The sequence below is a fragment of the Nicotiana sylvestris genome, chromosome 2, assembly GCF_000393655.2.
Source record: "Nicotiana sylvestris chromosome 2, ASM39365v2, whole genome shotgun sequence".
Classification (NCBI taxonomy): Eukaryota; Viridiplantae; Streptophyta; class Magnoliopsida; order Solanales; family Solanaceae; genus Nicotiana; species Nicotiana sylvestris.
Genome location: NC_091058.1, coordinates 72286071 through 72305473, shown reverse-complemented (window position 1 = coordinate 72305473; position 19403 = coordinate 72286071). Strand labels below are relative to the sequence as shown.

At 37.4% G+C, this 19403-nt stretch overlaps 1 protein-coding gene across 2 annotated transcripts; it reads right to left on the bottom strand.

The window, feature by feature from the left end:
• Positions 1-13289: 13289 nt before the first annotated feature.
• LOC104233628 (protein trichome birefringence-like 34) lies at positions 13290-15792 on the bottom strand. Of its 2 annotated transcripts, XM_070167421.1 has the most exons (6): positions 15546-15792; positions 15366-15476; positions 15097-15268; positions 14803-14993; positions 14534-14692; positions 13290-13851 (listed from the first exon to the last, which is right to left on the bottom strand). In XM_070167421.1, exons 1-6 carry the CDS (start codon positions 15716-15718, stop codon positions 13500-13502), a joined length of 1158 nt encoding a protein of 385 aa, XP_070023522.1. In that variant the 5' UTR covers positions 15719-15792; the 3' UTR covers positions 13290-13499. The 2 variants fall into 2 exon arrangements, with proteins under 2 accessions (XP_070023522.1, XP_009785353.1); XM_009787051.2 differs by having other exon boundaries at positions 15366-15792.
• Between the last annotated feature and the right edge of the window lie 3611 nt (positions 15793-19403).

The following is a 19403-nucleotide window of genomic DNA, read 5'->3' as shown; positions in this document are numbered from 1 at the left end:
TGGTACAACCTTATGACCGGAGTCATTTGTGTTCGTCAAGAGCCTTTAAGTCCCGAATGAAGTAGTTTCGGCATCTATATCGAGGGTATGCCTTTTTAGGGGTCTTACCAGTTCGATATATAGCCGAAACTTTGAGATCGGGTTTATGCCTTTAGTAAGGTCTTACAAGTTTTACATGCCTTTGAGGTCTTACAGTTATTGTTGTTGCCTTATGTAGGTCTTACAAGATTGAGACTGCCCGCGTGTGGCCTTAAGACCTCGGGTTTTGATGAGTCAATGGAGGTGGCGCTTGACGGCAGTCCCCGAGTCGTCAAGGGTTTCTTAACTCGGGAGCCATTACTTGCAAACTTGGTATTGCCTCATTGAGGGCTTACAATTTCGGAATTTTCGACCCGGAGGTCATTTGAATTTTAGATGCTAGTCCCCGAGTGTTCGGGTTATCTTCTGGATTTGGAGCCGTAATGTGATCTCACTATTGCCTCATTGGGGGCTTACGAGCTCAAAGCTCCAACTCGAGGATCGTGCTTGTGAGTTGTTGATGCCAGTCCCCGTGTGTTCGGGTCGTCTTTTGGCTTTGGACCAGTTTTTTGCAAAAAAGGCCGAGCTTCCTTCTGGAGTGTGAAATGCTTAGATAAAATATATTCTTTGATTACTTGGTACAAGTGTACATGTTTTTGCCGTCGGAGGCCCGGATATACGGACACAGTTCGTTCGACCGTTTGGCTTGATACATCATTTTCCTATTGGGACCACATTTGGCATTTCTTGGTCTTTCCGAGTGGATGGATTTCCTGGGGGATGCCCCCCAGAGTTCGAGGTTGATTGCAAAAGAAACCTTGAATATTTGTTGAGTCTTCTTTAGGTAGCATATAGATGTTGCCTCGTTAAAAATCTTGCTGGTAAAACCCTTTTCGGGATAAAAACTTGGCCGAAGGAAAAGAGTACAACAGATGCTTTAAAACCTTAAGGTCTTCGAGATGGGTTAGCGTTTTGACTGCTTCGGTCTGGCGCCTGAACAAAGGTTAGCATGAAATATAAAATGAACAGGGAGATGGTTATACCTTAGTGGTGATGGTGCTTTTGAACCTCGACATTCGTTTGGAGGACGCGGTACAGTCCTTTATTCGGATATAGCCGAGGGCGTGTCTCATGTTGCTATCTTATCATTGGTTTATTTCTTAGTCCCTTTTGCCGGTGGAGACTTTGGTGTTTCGTCTAGCGGCAATTGTCTCAAAAGATCGTGTGGATGACATGTTGCGGCTCGTCCGCTTTGTTCTTTTTGGTTGTTTCTCTTTCTCGAAATTGATTTTTGGCTCTGTTGCTGAGGAATTCCCGAAGGTGATCATTGTCGAGTAACTGGGCCACTTCCTCCCGGAGTTGCCAACAATCCTTGGTCCTGTGTCCGTGTGTGTTGTGAAATTCACACACTAAGTTATGGTTCCTTTGTGAAGGATCTGATTTGTAAAGCCCTGGAAAATTTTTCCAAGTAATTTGAGATTTCATCGTGCCAAGGTAGGCTAATTATTTCATTTTGTGTGCAAATGAGGATTCATGATATAATGGGTATCAATTGGATATGTTAATAAGCATATAATTCATATTAGAGGTAAATTGGGGTCTAAGGAGAGGCCTAAGTCTAAGCCAAGTTAGAAAAGTTTCATATTAGACGAAATCTGTAAATGAGTGCGCACAAGACCTCACTTTGAACGATCATATCTCCAGTTCTATAAGGAGTTGTGTGATTCATAACCTATCCAATTAAAGCCCTTTGAGTCTAGTTTCCAACTCAACAAACCGTTCATTAATTGGAGGTGTATACGGAAAGGTATGATCATTTTACTGGGCAGGTGTCTCTAGCGCGAACATTAGCGCGAAGTCGCGCATTATGCTAAGTATTCTACCTCCCGCGCACGAACATAGCGTGAGCTCGCGAGCCTGGAAGGTTTTTAAATATCCTAAAGACCGTAAATAAGAGAATTTGAGTCATTTCTCAAGCTTAGGGCTTCCTCTACACCCCCAACTCGACCAAGGCATCCAATTGCACACCTAAGGTGAGTTTTTATGTGTGTTTTCATGGTGATTTCACTTCTCAATCACTAGTTACAACATGATTTTGATTGGGTTTCATAGGGTTTCTTCAAAATCTCAAGAACACCCCAAATTTGTCTTTCAAGATTTGGTCTACAAGAGGTAATCCTACACCTTAGACTTACATATATGGAGTTATTATGGAAATATGAGTATGGATTAAGTATTGTAACTCATGGGATGGGGATTGGAAGTCATAGGTGCCTAATCTAGGTTGTGTTAGTATTGTAGAGAATGTGAGGTGGGTTATTGGGGTATGATTCTTGGGGTAATAGTATTATGTATACATGCATGTACAAATTAGGTTTGTGGGAAGGTTGATGAATATAAATAAGTAAAGATTGGGTTTGGGAAAGAAGAAAAACTTGTAAAAGGAATTTAAAATCAAGATGCTCAACTAGTGTTTGATAAAATGCTCAAATGAGCTAAAACCATGAATACCTTCCTAATTTGTGTTAATTTTGTTATGTCTCAAGTAGATTGGGATTGCTAGAATTTTCGAAACGTCGTAGTAACTTAAGGAAATCTCGAATGAGGTATGTATGGCTAACTTTGACCTTTGTAAAGTCATTTTGTTTGGTGTACGAATATTTGGTATGTGATATCTATGTGGATTATTTGTGGAATTTTTGTGATTGGTATGATTTGATTGTTCGTGGTTAAGTCTCCCGATATAATAGTGTACGTAATTGGCAATAAACCAAATGTGTGATTGTGAATGTGTTATGTGGTAATAGTTGGGAAACAAATGATGGAAGGAAATCGTAAATGATGCAGTTGGAACAACTGTGGTAATAACATATATGGCTTGTATTGGCAATTATCGCGGTGAAATAAAATGCATATGAGTTGTTGAATATGATGAAAATAGTATTGATGGCTATAGAAATTCTTTGAGAATTGTTGTTGTTGTTGTTGTGTTGTTTGTGAATTGTGATTGTTCGATGGGATCGGGTTGCGCGCCGCAACACGAAGTAATAAGGTGTGGGTTGTGGTGATAAGGGTGGCCGAGGTAATAAGGGTGGAAACGTGATCGAAATCACTATTGAAATGAAAATATGAGAAAGTTGTGAAATCATTGATGTGAAAATGTTGAAAGGGAAATGGAGAGATTGTAACTTGTTTGGCTTGATGGTTTTCTTTCATGTTTATTTGATTGTTGGTTCCATTACTACTTGTTACTTGTGTATGGTTTGAGTTTACTTAGGGCAAGTTTGTTCATACATACTAGTACAATTCAAATGTGCTGACGTCCCTTTTGCCGGGGGCGCTACATTCATGTTATGATTGTAGGTGGATCCATAGCAGGTACTCCAGTCCATCGGTAGTAGCACCTCCTCCACTTTTCGTCAGTTGTATTGGTGAGCCCCTTTCCTCTCGGGGCCCTGCGTGGCTCATGCCGCTTTTCTTCCCGGAGTTTTATTTTGGTATTTGTGTAAGGTACAATCGGAGCCTTGTTGCCGGCATTTCCGTATTATTCTTCAGTTGTATTTAGAGGCTCCGTAGACAGGTTGTGGGTAGTGTCGGGTGTTGGAATTTAAATAGAAATATTGATGTTTGGCAAGGATTTATGAAACTTGTAATATTTTGATAATTATGATTTAAGTTGCTAATGGAAGTTGTTAATGAAATACTTACTAAATCTGATTAAAGGAGTCCATCTCCTATTTAATCATGAAGTTGTTTGGGTAGAATGAAACCTATCAGGCTTGCTCAGTCGGGTTTACTCGGTTGAGCGCCGATCGCGCTCTTCAGATTTTGGGGTGTGACAAACTTGGTATCAGAACCTAAGGTTTAAAGTGTCCTAGGATGTCTCGGAGCCGTGTCTAGTAGAGTCCTTCTTATCGGTGTGTTGTCGACCACATCTATAAGTTGGAGGCTATTCGGACATTTAGGAATTTCACCCTTCTTTGATACTCCAATCGTGCGATAGATCTCAAGTTAGAGAGCTGAATTCCTCTCTAAGTCTTATTCTCAAGATTGGTAACCTTGATACCATAATCCGCGAATTAGAAGCATGAAAAGAGGGATTGATCCCACCATTGAGTCCGAGTGGATTGCCCAAGGACTTGTAGGAGAATGTATTGAGTTATGGACGGATTGGTAAAACATATCGCTAAGAGGGGACTGTCCTTGTCCCTATTGATGTCTCTTCACCATCAGATCATATAGTATATCAGTATGTTACCTACGTACGTTAGGGATGTGGAGTCGATGAGTATCGATTAAGCTATTGCCCTATCAACCTAACGTCATTAAGGGAGTCAAATGAAAATTTCTACTCATTGTATATGTACATCCATATTGAAGAGTTCTCATAAACATGGTCTTAACAAGGTGTTGAATAACAAAACATTGCGTGTATCGACTCTTTGAACGAGACGCACTATTCGTGAATCCACTCTATTATGAATTCTCTTATTTACATTCTTGTGGAATTAAGTTCTATAATTATGCCCTTGAATTGAGTTATAACTCTAAGATTGATACTTCCCACTTGCTTTTCCTAAATTCTCACCAAGGGACTATATCCGATGAATTTCTTATAGAATCTTTTATTTAAATGGACAAAATCTACTCATTTGTGCCTATATTTGCACTGTCGTATAGTTTACCTATGTGGTGTCAAGTTCCATGCAAAGCGTCCCAGCGTTGCGATCCTGCTCGAGTCACTCTTTTACTCAGTTATGTATATGGCTTATATGGTTTGAACAGTCAATCTACTCTCTTGTGAATATCATCATGAAAACTTCTCACTGCCTGGTAACATAAGAGCATACCTTAACACCTCACGTGAGTGCATGTCAATCGAAATGGTCACCGTGTGCATAAAGTCTCTCTGAAATTTGAGATCCTCATATCCACGTCATAGGAAGATCATGTGTCGCCATAACTTTCATGTCCACTTGGGACGTGCCGTAGTAAGTAGCTCATTTTGTCCTAGTATTGTGGTTGCTCATGGCATGGTCGTATATTGCAGTTGGGAGTTAATATAGCAGAAGCATGTCCATCTCATAACAAATGTTTACCTTCTCCTTACACCTCCATAACATATGTTCATTGTGTTCTTTAGTTAGTGAATTCATTGTGCCAGTTTCCCTACACTTGTTCGATAACCATGAGAGAACATATCCTTCTATGAGTCATTGTAACACTTTCTATCTCGTAAGGACCCTTACTAGGCTCTCCGTCAAGACCAAGCACACATTTGGGGGTTATTATAGCACAACGTCTATTTCTCATATTCTTCTGTATTTCATTAGCATATGGGTAGTTCTCAAGTTAAAATCCATGAAGAACTCATTATGAACATCTGCAAACCCTCAATGATTATTCTATACTATCTCATTAGGATCTCATATCACTTCAAGTTCATCAAGGGTTGATAGCATACCGCAATTACTGAAATTGAATGATCTCTTTCCGATAATGGATTATCTACACTTGTGCTAGTCCAACGATCTGCTTATCAGTCTAACTCCCGCCTTTAGGTTTTGGGTTGACAAAGGAGAAATACACCTAGTAACACATTTATATGTCAAAGCCTTTCTCTCCGTTAAGTCTTATAGCATCTCCCAAAGTGGTTTGCAATAGCTGGTTGTGTGGAAGTGTGTTGTAGTGCTTCATTATGAAGTAGATTTGCTAAACATAATTGGATTTTATAATTCCAGAGCTATACATTTGCTACACTAATATCTATTTCATCTGATTAACTCTCATTGTAAAATTCATTTATGTTTCATGGCATCAAAGAGGAAGTCTGGTAGCATTAAGGAAGGGGGCATATTCCTTTAGTTGGAATAAGTAATTATTGTTGGTATTCTTTGTAGGTGTTCTTCTAACAACCATTTACCTGCTCTGCTTATCCATGTGACTAGATAACCCAGGTTACTTCTCCTCGATAAATGCATTAAGACGTCTTATTCATTCGAACTTATCCATGTGGGCACTTTGAGGCCTTGTTTCATACCAACTCGTAATGGTTTTAAGTACTTTATTGCCATTGTTGACGATTTTCTAGGACTACGAGGGCTTGTCTCTTGGATTTCAAAAAAAAAGTGAGTAATGATTTTCCTTAAAGTTCGAGATTTAATTGCCATAATTTCAAATCAAAGTGTATACCTTTTTCTAAAGTCTTAAATGGGTCGGATTGGATGGGTTATGTGGCTTTCTTCTCACTCGACCTCTAGAATAATTGACTATATCATTGTCATGAGAGGGGAGTTTTGCTACCCTTGGTATTACACCTCCTTGGGTGAATAAGAGTGTCATTTGTCTTTCTCCCCGGGGCATCATGTTTACTATTAAAATGCCTCTAACCAGTACATGATTTCATCCCAACATTTAGATGTCCGAGCTATGTGGTTTTACTCGTGAAAGAGGGGTGAGATTAGATGCCCTCAGATTTTTGCACATATCATGAGCATATTGATTTGGAAGACAAGTTGTCGTATCTTTAGTTCTATCATATAGGATCAACTATCAGGATGGGTTAAGCTGTTTGAAATATGGCAATCTCATAAGTGTTCAACTTCATTTTCATTCTCATGGGCTTACGACATAGATTCCTTGTGTCAGCTAACGTCAAGAGTGTAATTCCACTTCATGTATTTTGAATCCTATATCGCATTCAAGGTACCAGAGAATGAATTGATTTTCCCTTCACCCTAGGAAACGACTGGGTCATGTACTTGAATATTCCTCCTTAATGATTCCTATTACCAATGTATTACTTACACCTATGCCTCATTTGTGTAATAATTGACTTCGTCACAGTAATTAACCATGTTAGCATTATTAGTCGTAACTTTCGTGTCCCTTAGCATATAACCTCAAAAAAAAAAACTCTACTCAGTTCATTAATGGATTCCTGAATAGCTCCAGCCTAATCTTGAACTCTATTGTTCCTCATTATATTAGGTCCATTGGGTATTGTAAGATCATACAAGTCAAATAGGAAGCTTCGCAGTGTGATCACATATATATTTGATATGTATTTTTATGGTCAGTTTATAATAGCACATCTTAGAGTAATTGCTGAAGGTCATCATGGGTTTAGTGTGAGTGTTCGCCTAGGGATTTAGAGTTTGGAGGGTGAGCAGGTTATTCTCAATATTTTCCCCTGAAGATGTTATGTGAGAATAAAGATTGCATAAGTGTATTCCACATTAGGCCGCACTAGGAGTATGAAGTGTTCCCATAATTGTCTGCCATATATCTTGTGGATTCATATGTCTATGTCTAAGAAGGTAGGTGGATATCATTGTGTTTCATTCCGGTGGAAATTATTGAAGGTGAAGTTAGTGGATGGTTAGCTTATGCGAAATATCTAATTGTTATCCTTGTTAAGTAAGTTTAGGGCTCGAAATTACTCTCGTGAATGTGTTCTAGCGAAGTCTGTTGATATGAGAGGCCATTGAGGGCCGAGAGTGTTGTGAGAATAAAATATTTTCTCTTGATTGCATAGTAGTTGGTTTTGATTTGAAAGGTACCTTCTAGGTGATATGATTTAAAAATGTGCAGTCCATGCCCAGGTATCATTGTGATAAAGTAGTGTTTGTAATGCTGAGATTCTTGTCATTGATATATACATTATGGTGTTTTGTCGAGCTATGGATGAGTTTTTAGGATGGTTTTGGGTGATTCTCTGACAGGTGGATAGGCCTAGTTACAAAGGGAACTCTGCCGAAATTTTCGAAAATTTAAGGAGTTAGCCAAATTCGGGGCTGTTGATATATTTCATAATGCGAAAAAGCAGAAGTTATATAAGGATGACTAATGAGTGAATCTTGATCCTCATTCGAGGACGAATGATCCTAAGGGGGGGGGAGAATGTAAAGCCCCGGAAAATTTTTCCAAGTAATTTGAGATTTCGTCGTGCCAAGGTAGGCTAATTATTTCATTTTGTGTGCAAATGAGGATTCATGATATAATGGGTATCAATTGGATATGTTAATAAGCATATAATTCATATTAGAGGTAAATTGGGGTCTAAGGAGAGGCCTAAGTCTAAGCCAAGTTAGTTAAGTTTCATATTAGACGAAATCTGTAAATGAGTGCGCACAAGACCTCACTTTGAACGATCATATCTCCAGTTATATAAGGATTTGTGTGATGCATAACCTATCAAATTAAATCCCTTTGAGTCTAGTTTCCAACTCAATAAACCGTTCGTCATTTGGAGGTGTATACGGAAAGGTATGACCATTTTACCGGGAAGGTGTCTCTAGCGCGAAGTCGAGCATTATGCTGAGTATTCTACCTCGCGCGCGCGAACATAGCGCGAGCTCGCGCGCCTGGAAGGTTTTTAAATATTCTAAAGACCGGAAATAAGAGAATTTGAGTCATTTATCAAGCTTAGGGCTTCCTCTACACCCCCAACTCGACCAAGGCATCCAATTGCACACCTAAGGTGAGTTTTTAAGTGTGTTTTCATGGTGATTTCACTTCTCAATCACTAGTTACAACATGATTTTGATTGGGTTTCATAGGGTTTCTTCAAAATCTCAAGAACACCCCAAATTTGTCTTTCAAGATTTGGTCTACAAGAGGTAATCCTACACCTTAGACTTACATATATGGAGTTATTATGGAAATATGAGTATGGATTAAGTATTGTAACTCATGGGATGGGGATTGGAAGTCATAGGTGCCTAACCTAGGTTGTGTTGGTATTGTAGAGATTGTGAGGTGGGTTATTGGGGTATGATTCTTGGGGTAATAGTATTATGTATATATGCATGTACAAATTAGGTTTGTGGGAAGGTTGATGAATATAAATAAGTAAAGATTGGGTTGGGGAAAGAAGAAAATCTTGTAAAAGGAATTTAAAATCAAGATGCTCAACTAGTGTTTGATAAAAAGCTCAAATGAGCTGAAACCATGAATACCTTCCTAATTTGTGTTAATTTTGTTATGTCTCAAGTAGATTGGGATTGCTAGAATTTGTTAATTTTGTTATGTCTCAAGTAGATTGGGATTGCTAGAATTTTCGAAACGTCGTAGTAACTTAAGGAAAGCTCGAACGAGGTATGTATGACTAACTTTGACCTTTGTAAAGTCATTTTGTTCGGTGTACGAATATTTGGTATGTGATATCTACGTGGATTATTTGTGGAATTCTTGTGATTGGTATGATTTAATTGTTCGTGGTTAAGTCTCCCGATATAATGGTGTACGTAATTGGCAATAAACCAAATGTCTGATTGTGGATATGTTATGTGGTAAGAGTTGAGAAACAAATGATGGAAGGAAATCGTAAATGATACAGTTGGAACAACTGTGGTAATAACATATATGGCTTGTATTGGCAATTATCGCGGTGACATAAAATGCATATGAGTTGTTGAATATGATGGAAATAGTATTGATAGCTATAGAAATTCTTTGTGAATTGTTGTTGTTGTTCTTTGTGAATTGTTGTTGTTGTTGTTGTTGTTGTTGTTGTGTTGTTTGTGAATTGTTGCCGGCATTTCCGTATTATTCTTCAGTTGTATTTAGAGGCTCCGTAGACAGGTTGTGGGTAGTGTCGGGTGTTGGAATTTAAATAGAAATATTGATGTTTGGCAAGGATTTATGAAACTTGTAATATTTTGATAATTATGATTTAAGTTGCTAATGGAAGTTGTTAATGAAATACTTACTAAATCTGATTAAAGGAGTCCATTTCCTATTTAATCATTAAGTTGTTTGGGTAGAATGAAACCTATCAGGCTTGCTCAGTCGGGTTTACTCGGTTGAGCGCCGGTCGCGCTCCTCAGATTTTTGGGCGTGACACGATTGTACAGGCCTGGGCCATCTGGCGTCTCTGATTTTACTGATGGCAAACACGATGTCCGATACATTGACATTGAAGTTGTATACTGATAAGCGAGGTGCCCCTGTTGGCCCTGCATTCCTATCGAACCCGGCTCTTTTGATGAGTCCCCGAGGATTCTAAGATCGGTCTATCCTTCGATCGTTATGAGGTGGGTTGTGCCTCGGGGCAGTCCTTCTGTCTTCGGTGTATGGCTGATATCTTTCTTTTTTTGGCTTTGGCTCCTTCACCAGGAGCCTGCTTGGGTATACTAAGCTCGGGGTGAGGGGGAGGGGGGCTCCCAGGTGGTCATCTTCGACCCTGATTTTTGACTGGTATCGGTTGTGGACGTCCAACCAGGTCACGGCGGGATATTCGACCAGATTCTCTTTCAGCTGCTTCGAAGCCACTGAGCTTCGCTCATTCAGACCTTGAGTGAGGCCTGTACCGCCCAATCATCAAAGACCGGTGGTAGTTCCATTCGTTCTATTTGAAAGCGAGATACAAATTCTCGCAACATCTCGTTCTCCCTTTGATTGATTTTGAAGACGTCAGATTTCCTTGTGGCCACCTTGATGGCTCCGGCGTGTGCCTTTATGAAGGAATCTGCTAACATGGCAAATGAGTCTATAGAGTTTGGGGCCAAGTTATGATACCGCATCATTGCCCCTTTAGAAAGTGTTTCTCCGAACTTTTTCAGCAGGACGAACTCGATCTCATCGTCCTTCAGGTCGTTGCCCTTTACTGCACAGGTGTAAGCAGTAACGTGCTCATTGGGGTTCGAGGTACCGTTATATTTCTGAAGGTCTGGCATTCTGAACTTCTTCGGAATGCATTTCGAGGCCGCTTCCTGTGGGAACGCCTTCTGTACAAACTTCTTTGAGTCTACACCTTTCAAGATCGGGGGCGCCCCTAGAATTTGGTCGACCCTGGAGTTGTAAGTCTCGACCTTCTTATTGTTGGCTTCGATCATTTTCTCGCTCGATTCGATCCTTCTTGTGAGATCCTCAATCATCTTTACGATGACAGGGTCGGCTATCGACCCGTTATTGCTCGATATCTTTGGTACCTATTCGGTCGGGGGAGCTGTCCCTGGTGCTACTGTGCTGGGAGTTTTCTGGTGACTTTGCAGCTGAGCAATAGCCAGCTGTTGTGCCTACAACATTTTAAAAATAACATGAAGGATAACCTCCTGTTCTTCCCTGGTTGGGGTTTTCTGAGCTTCTTATAGATCTCCTTGGTGTATACTCCTGTTGGTATGTGAGCTTATTTCAACCTATTAGGCGCCGCGCGAGACCGCATCCACGGGGATTGATTTTGGTACATTCACAGGGTTTCGTGGTGGCACACCAACACCTGAAACACCCACATCGTTTTCTCCGTGGTCTTCAAGATTGTCATTTTCACCTCCGTTCACTGAGTTAGACATTTCGACCTAAAATCGAAGATCTTGGAAAAGAAAAAGCGTGAAAGATAACTTGCGTTATATAGTAAAACCAGCAAGAAAATAATCACTATTATTTTTAGCCCCACGGTGAGTGCCAAACTATTTACCGTGAAAATGGTAATAACAATTAAATTTGATTATGGGACTCTAAAAATACGTGATCTATTTTTATGCTAGTTGTTAAGCAGATGATGCTATGTGTGAGATTTAGAGACGAGATAAGAGTAAGGAGTAAGGTGATAACCAAATCGGTAGGTTAATTATCGGGGCCTCGAGCTTTGTCGATTCGGGGGCCTCGAGGTCGATTCCGGAGCTCGACTGGGAGCTATCGAAGGTAGTCGAAGTATGACTAACAGTTATAATAAATTCAATGAAGGCTCTTTATAGCCAATGATAAACAATAAATGATAAACAATAATGAAGATAGTAAATGGAAGCAATAATATCAAGAGAATATGTTAGAGAGTAGAGAGAATGTTCTTGTATATTCCGTATGGAGCAACTGAAGCAACAAGCCCTTACAAAATGACAAAGATCCCCTTTATATACGAGGGGAATCCCAACATAATACAAAATGCATTAATTAAAAAGATATGGAGATGGGACAGCTGGATGACGCCCTGATTCGGGTTTAGAGTAGTCCACTAGGCTCTGTCAGTCCTAGCCGTATACCTTGGGAACTCTCCATTTCTACTATAGCTGTGATCATTACTACCCCGAGGTCGAGTGTCGCCGACCCTCGAGGGAGGATACTCGGCCGCGGCCTCGAGTCGTCGAGGTGATCTCCCGAAGCGCCTTAATGACGAGAAATTGGACCCTCCGATTTCATCGTATACAGATAGCAAATCAGTTAGTATTATTTTTATCTTTACTAATTTATGGGTATCACAAAGATTTATTTGTAATATTTTATTAGTAATCTGGTTATGTAAATAAATTAATTTTATACTATCGATGCATACAAATTAAACAGTAAATAAATAAAAGAAAGCATGCTGGGATTGACCATCGGATTAACTAATTAATTAATTAGGCAGAAGTAGAAGATAATGGTCTTTGGTATGATAAGAAAATGCTAACGTGTCTGCATTTTGAGTCCTATTAGGTCGAACAATGACCAGACATGGCGTCCCAGATTTTCCATCACTTCTGATGGACAAGTACAAGACAATCTTCCTGTTTACACTAGCTACCTCGCGTCGATTTAATTTTCAACATGCAAGTGTAAATTTTGACATTTTATTGTTTTAATAAGCTTTGCATCTGTGTTATTATAAAACAATTTGAGAGTTAGAGTACTTTACTTTAAGTCTTTAACACATCTCAACAATCGTACTTCACTAAAACAGTCTTTTGCTTTAGCAATTTCACATCAATTTATTTTTTGTATGAATTCGTACTTTGATTTCTTAGCTCTTCTAAAGTTTAAACAGATTTAAGAATTACATGAAATATATACTACAAATCACAATTTTTATAGTTGAAAAGGTTTAAAAAATTCTGTACTGAAAGAAAAATTATTTGACTCCCGAAATAACAATGGTGTCATTCTTCGGATAATTGACACATGGATTGTGAATTATTCAATTCATTAAATACAATACTATATGTAAACTACAAGAGACCCAGAAAAGGGAAGAGGGGTTATGTTTTCTCATCTATATACTAATCTGCAGATTCCATTCTCTTATTTAAAAACGAATCTAAAACATTCGATATGTTTTCTATGTTGGAAAAACATACAATGCCAAACATGGATAACAAATAAGCCATCCATAAGCTGATTTGAATATTATATAGATCATTAATACACAGACCTTTGACAATTCACAGATTGTTTCTCAGTAAGTGTTTCAAATGAAATGTGGAATGCGTACTCTCTATCCATTGTTGAGTCGTGAGTGCTTAACAACAACAATAAAAAACTTACTCACTCGCTATTTATACCAAACTGATCCATTTAGCTATAAAAGTCACAAATTAAAGTGAGCACAAAAGCAAATACATCTTGCATTCATTGATTTGGTATAAACATGTATAGGCTTTTTCCCTTCAACAGCATGGTTTATCATTTTAGCCAAGGAATGAGATAGTCATTCAGTCCTTTCAAGAATAAACTAATTCTACATTTTTACTATTGTTGTAACAATTAGTCTCGTTCTGTATGGGTCACAAGTAAAGAAGGTATACATATAAAAAGTGATTCCAAACATCAGGAACACCAGGAAGGCACCAATGTATACAGTCTGCATAAGTACTAGGATTTGCCAACTGTTCTTTTGTCAGAGGATCCCAGTGCTTTCTATAGATAGATGAATGGGCTTCCTTTCTATATTCAGAAAGTTGAGTAATGTTCAACAAATCTATTTTGAGACCACTCTTCTCTTTCAATTTCTTGATTGCTACTTCCACTAATCTCATCATTTCAGGATCTGATTCTGATCCCCAATACTCTGCATTAGAAATTGGCTCTGTTTCACTGTAGCAATTCTGACCATTTGCTTTCCCCCAATCTTCTGCCCTGCCATTTTATGTTTGAAATGTTTCCATAGTGAATTAGTACTACTATTAGTCAGTTTGTGTAAACCCCTAAAGTATTTGAAAGTTAAGATTCAACTAGTTGTATTTAAACCCGAAGTCAAGAGTAAAAGATGATTCATGACATGATATCATAACACAAAAGACTTGTTCCTAAATGGGGCTTGACATCACTCCAACTAATTTATTCTTATTTTCTTGGACTTTCCATCCCACCACCCTCGGTTCAGCTTAGAAAAAAAAAAAGGAAACTGTATGAATAAGACAGTCTGCTGTCATGTTCTAAGTTAAATATTGATGCATTCAAAGATGCAATTAATATATACTATTTGAAAGGGTTGATGGGGGAGCTAAAGTTGGAATGGTTCTTTAGAAATAGCCAAGGCATTTGTAAAAACGATGAGTCGATTATGCTGCTTATGGACTAGTGATTTTAGCACACCCGTCAAGAAAGATACTAGTTAATAGGTTTAGTTGTAAGGTAGTTGTCTAAACTACCATTTATCTCCCAATATGCAACACTTATTTATCAATGCACTAATTCGAATTGCAAGAGTAAATTGGAGAAAAAAGTACTAATACAGTAACTTCTTGTTAATGTGTTGAAACAAATTCAGTTTGCTAATCGACTAATATTTGGGACCGGATGAAGCAATATTATATACCTGTTGTGAGTTGGTGCCAAGCTAACAAAGAAAACTCTAGTCTTGGTGCGGTTAACATGAGTACCCAACCAATCTGCCCATGTTTGAAGCCCCAGCTCGTATGTACGCAGCATCCCCAAATGTTCATACTTTGCATTTGCACTTTCAAAAGATCCCCACCTGAAATTACAAAATCCTAATCATAATTAAGAAGCACCTTATGCCTAAAGTTCTAGAATTAAGGAACATAGTTTCTTATGAATGGCCAAAGGTTGCAAAGATGTACTCACAGAACCTTCAAATTCAATCTCCACCATAGATAGGAATTAAAAACAAGCACATCAGCATCTTGCCAAATTCTGGCATGTTTCTCTATATTGACTCTCACTATGCGCTCTTCCACACGATGATACGATGGATCGTCACAGTTTGATTCAACTAACAATGGTGCCCAGTAGAAATCAATAGTAGCATTGTATTCCTTCACCAATGTTCAAAAACAAAAGCTAATAAAACTCAGCTGCAATCAAAATTCAAAGGAAAGAGCAAAATGGGGTTTTGAATAATAGATTTTTGAAACTTACAATAGCTTTAAAGGTGACCAAAGAGTCACTATAATGAACATATTTGAGATGATTAGGGATTTCTGACTCTAATATGCAAACCATAGACACCCACTGATTCCTATTGAGTGAATCTCCAACGTATACAACCCTTTTGTTCCTTAACTTCTCCAACATTGCTGTGGCATTAAATCTTTGCAAAACCAAAATTACAATCAAAAACAATAAACACCCAATAATCCCAAAGGAGAACAAATAGAGGAAAAACAGAAAGAAAAAGAAACTAGTACCTAGGAAGGTCACAATCATTGGGTTGCCATTTCCAGTAGAGATAGTCAAGATTCTTCCTCCCATACTTTTGACAAGCCATTCCATCATCCATGAACGAACAATTCGTCCCACTATAAAGAGGGCGAGACTGGTTATCAAAAACCCATTTGCCAGAATAGAAATTGCAGCTAAATAATGACCTTTTTTGAGGCTGCTTCTCAACTAACTTTGGAGCTTCAGTAATCCCTCTGGAGATGGACAAAGCCGTAATGACTAGAACTGCAACGATAATTGCTACCAGCAACTGAAAGCTTAGCTGAATACCCATTCCCTTGTTTTTCAAAAAACTGCAGGATATTGGTCTTCCATTCATTTTCTTTCTCTGCCTTTTCAGACTTTTGCTTTCTGTTTAAAAAAGGTGGGAATATGTTGGTGAGTTCGTAAGGAAGCAACAACTAGCCTGATTGTTTTGACCCCAACAACCTCAAGGATGACATATAAGTGTTCTTAACACACAAGCGGAAGACAATAACAATCCTAGACATATCTTTTTGTGTTTAAAATTTATTTAAATGTCAATAGATCGGATCTAAGACGTACCTGGTGAAGAAAGTCTCGTTTAAATTCTTCGATAGTGCGAAGACTCTATGCGTATCCACACCGAGACCGACCCTTGCTATCAACTCTTTGATCAATGAAACCCGCGAAGAAAATTGAACGAAGTATTGTGTTGAAATTTTTCTCAAAAATCTCAACTCAAATTAAAAGAACAAGAAACACTTTTCTTGTAATTGTATTCTCTCTCTTGGCTTTGTATTGCACTCTCACTTTCACAAAGTGTTTTTCTTCTCAAGAAAATATTGTGCAAATTTTTGTTCAATCACCCTTTATATAGCATCACCTATAAACCCTTTTTCCTATTTGATTGAGGTAATAATTTATTTAGGGTAAAAGTTTATTCCAAAATAAACCAGAATCGAATTGTACAAAAATTCTAAAATCACGTCTTAACTAAACGTGACTGCCGAAGCAATCCAACTTAATATTGGAGTTGTGGTCAATCCAACTTATTGTTGGATTCAATTCATACGTCCTTTTATGAACTTTACCTATCCAATTCCAAATTGGTAAATTAATTAATATTATATATATAACTTTTATATAAATCAATATTAATATTAATTCATATTATATATATCTCAAATATATTTCAACCAAGAAAAATAATTTATTTTCTATTCTAAATAGAAACTTCAATTTGTTCACAATATTAATTATATCCTCTGTGCTAGCAAAGAATATAATAATATTTCATTTGGACTAATAACTAAATTTATTTGACTAATTAAATTCTTTAATTTAATTAACAAATAATAAAGTAACTAATCCTTTAGCAAAGATCAGAACACCTATTAGTGTGCGACCCCATAGGTTCAATACTAAACCGGTAGTAAATTGATCACATCAATATACTAATCAAGGGTGACGTCTAGCAACACTCCTTAACGATCGAATATAATGAAATATACAATTTACTCTCACGAACCAGTAGAAGAATAATGTAGTAATTCCTCATGTCCTTATAGTTCTGGATCACCCTAGGATATGGTTCAACTGTCAAATCTTAATAGACGATCAACTATGTGTTCATGTCAGATATAATCGACCATTGAATGACCTAGGAAACTCATTTCTTCTTTCATTCAATTGCCCTGGCCAAGGTCTTAGTTTGGTCATTTATAATTCATGACAACATGGAGTTTAAACTCATTACCAAGAGTTGACAGATTTCATCTTGATCAATCACGAATTCTACAAGTATTTAATCGTACCCAATATTCTTTCAACTATCGCCCTGGGGCCATAGGTGTCTGGTATCAAAATACAATAAATAACTTGTCAATTACTATGACGATCTCAGGTCAAAGGAAACTCTTACATCACATTCTTTAAGAGAATATCCTATTGACAGTTTATGGTAATTCTAACCATTAGGAATTATCCAATGAGTCGGTTCAATGATCATATCTCTATATGCATCATCTATCTATGTGATTTAGTTAATGAGATCAACTAATCTTTATCCAATAAAGACGATCACATAAATATTGATCTAGCCGCATTACTAATGTCCAAATTAATAATCCTACAATCAAGAACAAATTTAGATTAAATTGTAAGAGACTTTGCTCTTATTATCATGATCTCTATCACGATGACAAATCTCAAAATTTAATCAAGGACCTTATCAAATTAATCAAATAATTAATAATAACTATGATATATAAAAGAATATCAAATGACACATATTTTTATATCAAATAACATTCACAAAATATGTTCAAATCATCAAATATGAGATTGGATCTATGACATATCTACTATATCCCTAACACAACCCAAATTTGGGGACTGATGGATTTTGGAACCTGGTGGCTTTTATGTCTCTGCAGCGATAACTAAATTCCGTACTAATTTAATAATTTTATCATTCCCAATTTATTCGACATCCTCTTTCTTACAGCATAAAATATGCTGATACCTTTTCTTTTTTGTAATATAGTAATACTTACAAAAGAATTCAAAATCACTAGCCCATCCAAGTTTTAGGTTTAATATGATGATTTTTCTAAAGTACTATCAACTATTATTTTAATACTTTAATTTAAAATAATATTTAAATTGCATAGCAAACGAAAAAGAAAAGAAATAATTGTTGTCTAAACTTAAGTGAAAGCATGAGGAAGATCGAGGAGGGGCAAGTGCTTTTGAATTTTACTGAAAGCGAAAGTATCTCCCCAATCTGAATATTTGTGTAACTTATTATTCTCATTTGACTCAGCACGGAGTTTAAGAAAAAAGAAAAAGAATTTTGAAACTTGTGGTCTTAAAAGCTTAAGGGGTAAAAAGTTTATAGGGCCATGTCATTTGTATGACTATAAAAACAAATGAGTAAAATAAAAGAGTTTAAAGTTAAATTATTTCCAAACTTAAAAATGTATCATTTGTTTTGAAACAGACTAAAAAGGAAAGTACCTCGTTTAATATGAAACGGAGGGAGTACTTATTAATGACGACTTTCGACACAATACCTTAGTCAAAGTGACAAGGATGCTGGTTTATTCAATTTGCTATATTACTGAAATAAAAAGGTATTTTCATTACTTTACTCCTATTAATAAAAAGTTGAATTATATTGTTTTTCTTTTGTTTTCTCCTTTTAATGATTTTCGACATAAATTTTGAACAAATACACATTTGACTCTCTAGGTTTTAACAAAGACACTCTACGTAGGCTGGAAATTAATTTAGAAACCCTTAAATTAATCAAAAGTCAAAAAGTCTTATTTATGCATTGAAGTATTTAACTCAAGTAGTCCGTTGAATTACTCAAGCCATTCTCACTGATTTTAACGGATCAGAGACTATCAAACTATTAGATTGTAGCTAACGAAGAAGAATGAGAAAGGAGAGAAATCAAATCTGTATTGTCAAAGAGAGGGCACAGTCGTTTTGATAGAATTGGTATGAATGGAACCAAAAGCAACCCGTTCACGAACAAAATGAAAATCAACAGCTAAATGCTTTGTGCGTGAATGGTAGATAGGATTCATGGTCAGGTATAATGCACTAATATTGTCACAACAAATAAGAGGAGGGTCCAAAAGATAAATATGAAGATCACACAATAACTGCTGAACCCAAAGAATATCAACAATAATGTGTGTCATGGCGCGATATTCGACCTCTGTGCTAGAGCAAGACACAGTGTGTTGCTTCTTAGAAGACCAGGAGATTAGATTATTACCAAAAAATAGAAGAGAACTAGAGGTAGAGCGTCGAGTATCAGGACAACCAGCCCAATCAGCATCAGAGTAAGCAGTTAATGAGATAGAATTTGAAGGACGTAGCTGTCACGCCCCAAACCTGGGGAGGGGAGGCGTGGCTGGCACTCGGTGCCGTGCTGGCCCGAGCGAACCACCCTGCAATTTTTTTTCTTTATGAATATCGTGTGTCGACATGGCCACAACTCGCAATGTTCAACTATAAGTGGGCAG